At 36.9% G+C, this 9,149-nt stretch overlaps 1 protein-coding gene across 1 annotated transcript; it reads right to left on the bottom strand.

Annotated features, from left to right (window-relative positions):
• Positions 1 to 813: 813 nt before the first annotated feature.
• Positions 814 to 9,118, bottom strand: LOC5521935 (protein lin-37 homolog). The gene is made up of 12 exons (XM_032367277.2): positions 8,850 to 9,118; positions 6,556 to 6,622; positions 5,755 to 5,787; positions 4,436 to 4,488; positions 4,195 to 4,242; positions 4,081 to 4,107; positions 3,965 to 3,968; positions 3,521 to 3,698; positions 3,001 to 3,032; positions 1,858 to 1,951; positions 1,535 to 1,605; positions 814 to 1,102 (listed from the first exon to the last, which is right to left on the bottom strand). Exons 1-12 carry the CDS (start codon positions 8,863 to 8,865, stop codon positions 1,024 to 1,026), a joined length of 702 nt encoding a protein of 233 aa, XP_032223168.1. The 5' UTR covers positions 8,866 to 9,118; the 3' UTR covers positions 814 to 1,023.
• Between the last annotated feature and the right edge of the window lie 31 nt (positions 9,119 to 9,149).

Here is a 9,149-nt window from a genome sequence, read left to right as displayed (position 1 = left end):
AAGATGCTAATACAAACAACCAAGTTGGAGTATAAAGTGTGTGCCTCCCAGTTTTGTCTTTCATAAATTTTCACGTTCCACATAGTCCCAGTGGTGAATGCGCATAAACAGTTTTATTTCCCGAGCTGTAGCAGACCTCAAGATATTTGGGGGCATGATACAGAACATTAAGAAAATATTGGGGGGGGGGGGGACAGCAACGCCTACTGGTTATATCCTTATAATCTATTTTTTTTTTGCTACAGCCATGATGTCAGTGACCCGCCACGCCCTAATACCATCGTACCCACTGCAAAGCGTTTCTTTGAAGTACGCTAGGGGTGGGGTAGGGGGTATTTTCTGTAGGTAGAGGGTTTTTTTTAATAACAAAAAAAAAATTAAAAAAAAAATGGCGATCTTATTTGTATAACGAGGGGAAAAAAATCAAAATGTTTACTCATTCATTTTTATGTACGTAGTTTTATATGTATGATGAGGATAAAAACTATAATTTTCTTAATCATGTTAATCTACAGATGATTTCCAAACATATTGTTATGTCGTTCAGTGCCACGCGACGACTAAAGTCCTATTTCAGATCGAGGATGACAGAGGATCGTGTAATATTCTGACGCATTGACGCCAATTTCAAACCCAAAAGCGGGAGCTATGAAATCTTCACGGGATGCGGGGCCACGCCCTCATCCAGCTTCTGAATGCTTTGACTGCAACTTGTTAAAATCCTGCGTACGCCCCTGGTAGGGGGTATTTTCTGTGGGCGGAGACGTTGGAATCTTTTTTTTTTGCTTTCAATTGTGCAATAAAGACAATAAGTAATTATAATTTGTATTTTATTTGTACAAATTAAAACTTGTGATATGGATACATATGCCACAAGGAGATCATGCTGATTCTCTTCTTGAATGACAAGAGATATCAGAGCTACTAAAACCAGTTCGACAGTTTTTTGTCATGAATGGAAGCCATATGCTGCCCTGAGCAGACTGATAAACTCATCTACGGTCTCTCTACGGTCATACAACGTCAGTGCTGGTAAAGTTCACGGAGCTTCTTGATGCTTTCTTTATAAGGTGTTTGGTTGATGGCTGAAGCCACTCGCCAGCTAAAACAGACACAAAATTTATTACATTTATCAGTTTACCACCTCATTCCTAGCTATGCGATCCCTGGATCATTTTTCTATATTCATTATAATATTTATTAAAATTAAAAAGGCTTATTGGGAAATAGAATCAATTAATAAAAAAACTTTTGCAAAATGAATAGAGCATAAAAACATAGTATCTAAAATTGACAATACAGAAATTACTGTGAGATAGGATTGCTGCATTAAACCAATTTTTATGAGTACTTGCAAACTCTACTGTATTTCCGAAAGTCTTCCCGTTTTCAGCCATACCTCCCAGCAAAATAAGTAAAAAATAATCTACTGTATGCCTATTTTGACAAATTAATCATGATACAAAATCACCCCATTTTTGGTGGTTTTTGAAATAAAAGAACCATAATAGGGTCCAGGCTTACTGTATCTTACCTCTTTTTAATTTTTTTCCATCTTTGGAGATGGTTGTTTTTCAGTTCAGACACAGTGCACACAGGTTCTTCCTGAAAAATACGATCAGAATAAACAATATCAATACTATACTTCTTTTATCCAATCAACACATTGTGGAAAAGATAGTATAACAAGATGAAAAGACAACACATATTTTGAGAGAGAGCACACTCTACATCAACTGAGATTGTCCCAAAGAAGTCCCTTTTAACCACTAAAGGTTAGCACAGTACTGTAACAAGCCTTTTATTTTTTCTCTTTGATCAATGGTTGCCTTAACTCCCTAATGCAGGTATACTTACTGGAACTGTATCTAGCCCAGGTTCAGTCCTAGGGGGAGGTTCAGGGATGCGGGGGAATTTCAGCTCACTCTTGATTTGGCTGGGGGTTGGTAGGCTAGAGGACACATAATAAACTTCAGGCCAATGACAAGTTTTTCACCTCTTTGAAAACCACACAATTGTTTTGATTAATAGAGTGTGTACAGTTTGAGGCTTTCTAGGGTGGTCGCAGAGTGATACACATGTAGTAAATTATTGAGAAAGTTGTTTCAATGAAGTCATCTTTTTCAATTTGGGCGCAGGTGGTCATTATAGTGTTTTTTCAATTCCCCTTTGCTACATACATGTAAGTTTTAGCAATAGTTGGCTTTACAACTTCGCCCTACTGAGTGTTCTGTTCAAATACAGAATAGTGTACAATGAAGGCAAGGAGAATGGATACAGATTGAACTTGGGGGGGGGGGTTCTTTTATGATCCACTAACAAGGCAAATAGATAAATGCACATGTATGTATTAACAGCAGCATAGAGTAGCAACCCCCCCAACCTCTAAATCAGAGTTTAGACAGGGATTTGTAAAGGATGCTGAAGTCATGAGGGGACTGACTGAATGATGCATGCCCGTCAGTCAGCCCTCTCCCACATGGACGAGATGATGGTCAGTAGACACAAGAGCAAGAAACTACACATTGTTTACAACACTGAGGATGAAGGCCAAAAATGCTTTGGGATGCAGGGGGATTTCAGCTCCATCTCAATTTGGCTGGGGGTTTGTAGGCTAGATAACACAGAAATAACTTCAGGCCAATGGCAAGTTAACACCTTTTTGAACACCACACAATTGTTTTGATTGATAGAAGAGTGTTTGCAGTTTGAGGCTTTCTAGAGTGGCCACAGAGTGATTGAAAGGTGGTAAATTTTGAGACAGTTGTTTCTCAATGATCTTTTTCATTTTGGGCACGGGTAGTCATTATAGTGGACAAAACTGCTTTGTTGAAAAACAAGCATATTGCTAAAATCTATGCAGAAAAGGGAAATTTAAAATCACATATAATTTTTCAAACTGATTAAAAGAATCTAAGAGTCCTCTTTAATACTGTATGTGCATCATAAACTCTGTATGGTGCAGGGTTTCTCTACCGGTTAAACAACTACAACACTTACCTCGAAACATACTGGCCATCATTTTCTGAGTCCTGTGTAAGAGTGTGTGGATAAAAGTATAGCAGTAAGTAAGAGGCAAAGTACTACTAACTCAAACTATTTTGACTGTAGACGGTATCCAAACTTCTGTCTTTTAAGACCATACATTTAAAAATAAATTTAAAAATGACATCATTGTCACAAAACTTGTACAAAACTTGTTACTAAATACAGAATTAGGGAGTATTTTCACTTTGGGTTTTCAGCTTTAAGACTGGTACGCAAATTTTGCAAATCTATGCATGGCGTATTTCTGTATTCTTTAGCTTGCATTTTTAAAGAGATTTACCAAAAGCCTGGCTTAAGTAACTTAAAGACATGGTACAGTTTGTTTATGGTTTTCATGGTCGTCTGTCTAATAGTACCCTGGGTGCCAGAGGCTAGAGCTTCACATGTTTACTGTCATGCCGGTCCTTGAGCCTCTGGGTATACCCAGGGTATCTCCAGAGGTTCCACCTGATAAATTTGGTTAACCACTTACAAGAGGGGAGCTTGACACTGTATCCTGACTACCATCACCCTCCATGTCAGTGATCTCTGAGCTCACCCTCTGTCGATAAGGCTTGTTCTCCATCCACTCTTTTGCTAGGGTGTAGAGGGGTGTGTCTTCATTGAAGGGTGCAAAGTCCACACTTCGGTCAAACAGTTTTAGAATATAACTAGAAAATAGTTTTTGAGATAACGTTATTTATGAGTGAGTTCGTTTCCTGAAACTATGAAATACGCTTGACCAAAATATTTTACTTTACTTTGCACTACAGCGAAACCTCTATTAGCTGATACTCTATCAAGTGGGCATCCTTTTCTTCTTTTTTTTTCACCTACTATCTACTATCTATTAAGAGCTAGAGGTTGCATATAAATCATAATTTAGAAAAAATGTAAGTCTAAGTTTGATGTGTTACTGTGCAAGGATGACACTTACCTTGCTAGTTTTCAGAGAAAAATATGCATGAAAGGAAATAAAAGAAAGTGATTAGAAAAAAACAATAAAAAATACTAATAATACTTGGAAAAAGGTACTGTAATACTATAATTTACCATGAGTTCTTGATCCATCTGTACCATCTGCAGAACAAACCAATAAAACATGATAAGATTTACTTTCATTAAAAAGCTGCCGAACTACTATTAAAAGAAAAAAAAACAGTCTACCTCCATCATAAGTCAAGTCCTTTTTCCGTCTTTTTCTTGGGCCCTTGGCTGAAAGGAAAGGAGAGGTAGTTAGTTTATATTATAAGAGCAGTCTTGAAATTAACAATTACACCTACAATACTGTACAGCAATAAAAAAGGGCTAGCATTTGTGACGTTTAAATAAATTAATATCAATTTATAAACTACAAGTTAGTTACAGTATATTTCCAGCCAGACTGTGCCAGCCACTATCAGCTTACCTGAAGAGCTCCTCTTTGTTGGGGTTGAAGGAGGTGGCATTGAAGCTGAGAAGCTAGGCAAAATAAAAAACATTTTCAAAAACAAAATCAAAATCAATTTCATATATTGTACAGCACTTCTTACTAAATAAATCTAAGTTCCTTATAAATGTGAGTATGCCCAATACCTCTGCATTCAAATTACATTTAAAAAGCTTCAGGCCTGATGCTGTTAAAAAAAAATCTTTTAACAGGAGCTGTCAGACTTGATATCAGATATTTTGTAGAAATGAGTTATCGTGTCCAGTAAAATAATAATAACAACAACAGCAACAACATAAACAACAACAACAACAACAACAACAACAACAACAATGATGATGATGATCATGATGCCCATTGCAGTATACACTGAATTCAGGTCTTTCAGCAACAATTAAACAGCCAGCAATAAATAATAGGTAATTCCAGAAAATATAGGGTCTGTTCGCATTGTTGAAACAAGACAGTCTATAAGTTTTAGTTTGTAGCTTGTTCTATGGAAACAAAAATCTTGAGGATCACTCACAACATGCATGAGGATCCAGCATACTTTGCAAGCGATCTCAAAGATCACCCCCGCCATGAAAGCTTTACAGGAATGAGTTTCATTTGAAGAAGGAACAGAGAGACAAAGATTTCCGGAGGGCATGGGAGGGGGGGTCTTGCCAAAAAATCGGAATTCCGGAAGCACAGGGGGGGCTGAGCGTTTCAGAATTTCCATTAGCATGAGAGGGGTAAAAAACGAAGCCTCATTGTGGGGTACGGATATTGTCTGGAATTTCCCAATAAGAAAATATGCATGTGTCATTGCTCTAACTGGTACTTCACAATGATGAAGTGTTTAAGTCTTTTGGTGGAGCCAACCAACAGGTAGCAAGTCTGGAGCCAGATCTTAGATTGTATTTATGGGTAATAACAGATGGCCTCCTCACAAGATTCTTTAAAATGTTACAGTATGTTCAGATTTTTCAATAAAAATCTTGCAAGCTTTAGTCCGTTTCTTACTCAAGGTTTCGAGATGGGCAAAGGAAATGGCTTCGTCATAAGACATATTAGGGAAAATGATGTGGAGGGCTTTACTTTGCATCATCTCAATAAGATCGGCTAAGTATTTTGTCAGAGCAGCCCATACAAGAGATGCATATTCAAGAACAGGAAGAATAACTATGCAGTATTATATAAACTAGATGCAGACAGTCACAAAATGCACTAATTTTCTTTTCAGTCCTTCAAATCTTAGCATCACATTATCAGCAATTTTCCCTAATACTGTGTTCTCAAAATACTGCATACAATACCTATCAAGTCCATGAAGGGGATCACCATCAGCACTGTAAAAGGATTTTATACAAGGTAGTGTTAGTGGGTAAAAACAGGCGAGTAAAATTGTGTATATAAAATTGTGTACATAAAAATGGATAAGAAACCAGGGATGTTTGAATGTTTGAATTTTTGGGGAGACTGAGTTATTGGAGTTCAAATGTACTGAACTAAAAAGCTCTTTAGCTAGTAGCAGGGTGGAAGTAGGGAGGCAGTCCCGCCATAGTACTGTATGCACGATAAAATAGAATCTTAGTAAAGAGCAAATGAAATAAAATGTTTGCCACCAGCAAATGTATATAATTGTTTGGTTACTTTACAGGGACGAATCTAGCTTTTCCCTGAAGGGGGGTTTGGCTTAGTGACAAAGGGGGGAAGGGGGTATTTTTTTGTTACATATGGCTTTCTGGCAGCCCAAGTGAGGGTGGTTTAAACCCCCTAAACCATCCCCCTAGATCCGCTGCTGCTGTTCAGTATGTCAATGAATTAGGATGATAATATTGGAATTTTTGACATATGAGATTGGATTCAAAATAAAATACTTTCTTATATCACCACAAAGAAACTTCCAATGTCAATCACTTAACAATAAACAGTAACTACAGTACTACTACCCTGATTGCATTGCATGCAATGCATAATACATAGAAAATCTGTTAATAAGGACAACACTGGAACACTATTGAAACAAGGGGCTTTATATAGATAGTTGTATGGAATTCTATATTATTAGAACTTGACACAGTCTTTTATTGAAACAAAATGTCAGTAATATGTACCTTTCATCTGGCTTTTCAATCAGTTCTCTAAGAAGACCATCAAGCTTGTTCCGTGCCGAGTTAAGACCTGCAATGAGTTTTATACATAGTATCTTGTTAAGGTCTTGGTAAAAGTAAATTTGACTCCACTGTTTGTTTTTATTGTTTTTGCAAAACCTGTAGTATGAATAGTTCTTAAACTTTATTTTTGCAAAAAAAATTTCCATAAATCGCATTTTACATTTGCATTTTAAGACGGCTAAAAATTTCCATAAATCACATTCTAAGACAGCTAAAATGGGCCTTTGCTGTTTCCCGTGACCTGTTGACCGTGAATTCACCCCAAATCCTCTACTTTTCTAGCTTATTATTTTGAGGCGAGTACTTGAGCTTGACAGGCGTAACCTCGCGACGGGTTTTAAGATATCGCCTTCAAATTTTCGGGATCTGATAGATAATTATGCCATGTCATAATTCACTTTTCGTGTCCAAAGTGTCCAAGAGCATGCACAATAACGCGAAGTTGCATTCACTCTAGAGTAAACTCTGTACTTTTGAGTTTTATCTTTTTTGATATATAGTTTGTACATGTAGCGAAAATAATATTTTTTTTCCGGGGACACATCATTTACCTTTACCGAGACCTTAAACAAGAATATCGGTAAAGATATATAGAAGAGTTGTAAAGGAGTTTTACGTAGGGGATTTTCCATTTCACTTATTCTACACTAGGAGTAGAATTGGCACATTACTTTAGTTACAGGGGTCGGCAAAACAGGATGGGAAGATTGGATAGGGTAACTAAAGCACCTGGGAGGAAAATGGGAACCAACCCTCAAGTTTCCTCTCTTCATGACTCTGATATGACTGATAGCATATAAAATTGTACAATACATGAACTTGCAAAATCATGCATCATTGAAATGTTGAATCTTTCAAATAAAGCTATAAAAAATTCACTGCTGATGTTTACACTTACAGTTAATAAAGGAGTCATAATTACAATTTTAGGTATTCTGTGTTGTACTAGAGCTTGCATTGCCTTTTGAAACAGTGATAAATGGATTTACTGGTAAGGCTATTATGTTCTCTGATGTGTCAAAATTCAATTAACCCTAATCACAAATAGTATTTGAACTGTACAGTTGAAGCTCTCGCAAGCGACCACCTTGGGAACTGAGAATTGTGGTCGTTAACGGAGCTGGTCTTTTACAAGAGCTTGCTCTCATAAGCGACCACTGGGCGTCAAAAACTTGAACAATAGGTGTTGGTCGCTTACGGGAGCTTAATTAAAACGGAATCTAAAAGCTATTGTGATAATAACAATGCTGTAATATTTTGGTTTATTGCTTGATTTTAATGAGAAAGTTTAGCTGAAAAAATCCACAAAGAAGGTGCATTTCAACGGCATGCAACCATATTTCTACAGATTCATTTTATCTGTAACTTTGCAAAACAAACTTGAAATAACTGACTCATAAATACATGGAACCATGTTGGCAAAATGTTCGAAAAACGAGGTATTTAACCCATCATGAGAGAATAAATCGTGGAGCTGGCTATGGACTAGAGATTCCTTGTATTTATACATTTTCTGGAGACAAAGAAGTGCCTACTGGAAAGGAAGCTTTCGTAAAACATTACAACATTTTCACTTTTTATGTGCTTTCAGCATGCATTGGATATGTTTATCAGGTGTTGAGTGATGTTGTAAAGCCCAAAATCATTGTGGTCACTTAAGAGAGCTTGAAAACCATTTAGTAAAAAAAAATTTAAGTTGGTGGTTTGAAATTGTAGTAGTTAACGGAGCTGGTGGTACCGATTAGTTGGTCACTTACGAGAGCTTAGAATTACAGAGTTTGTGTGACAATTAAATCGGTGATTTGTGATCGTGGTCGTTATCAGAGCTGATTGCTTACGAGAGCGGTCGCTCAGAGAGTTTCAACATGTGTATATTCAAGGCCTGTTTATATAATTACTTGCAAAGAAAGTAGATACAATGAAGTGAGCAGAGTTGCCTGACTACCCCCCATTGTGTAAATACTGTAAGTGCAAGCAGAGAAAGAAACTGAGAGGAAAGGAAATGGGGAATTCCTCATCTTCCTTCTTCGCTTGTATCTCATTTGCACTGATTAAAACACACACATGCTGTGCAAGCCTGGCATTAGAAGTATTCTTTACTTATACTTTACTTCTGGCACGGTGAATTTATTATAAAACAGACTGTTAAACTATAGATTGTGTAGATTGTTGTTGTCGGTTTTATTGCTACAATATAACTAAGCAGTCAGATATTTGCCTTAATGAGTACTTACCTGCATTTGTAGCCATGGTTATGGGTCAAAATGTTTCCAAGATGTCTTGATCCTCTTTGCTTCCCGACGATTCGACCTTATTTACAAAGTAAATTAGCTTATACATACAAGTTTAAAACTCTTGGCTGCGTCCATCATGAAAATATAACAAAGAAACGTAAACCTTCAATAAATAACCGGTCAATGTTAAAAGTTTAGAGGGAAAATAAAAATGATGGAAAGCTGCTTCGAATCGGACGCCATTTGCAATGCTAACGTAACCCGGATGAAAACAAACATTCTCATTGGTGCTTTTAGAAA

The sequence above is a fragment of the Nematostella vectensis genome, chromosome 10, assembly GCF_932526225.1.
Source record: "Nematostella vectensis chromosome 10, jaNemVect1.1, whole genome shotgun sequence".
Taxonomy (NCBI): Eukaryota; Metazoa; Cnidaria; class Anthozoa; order Actiniaria; family Edwardsiidae; genus Nematostella; species Nematostella vectensis.
Note: the sequence above shows the minus strand (reverse complement) of the source record. Positions and strands in the feature narration are given on the sequence as shown.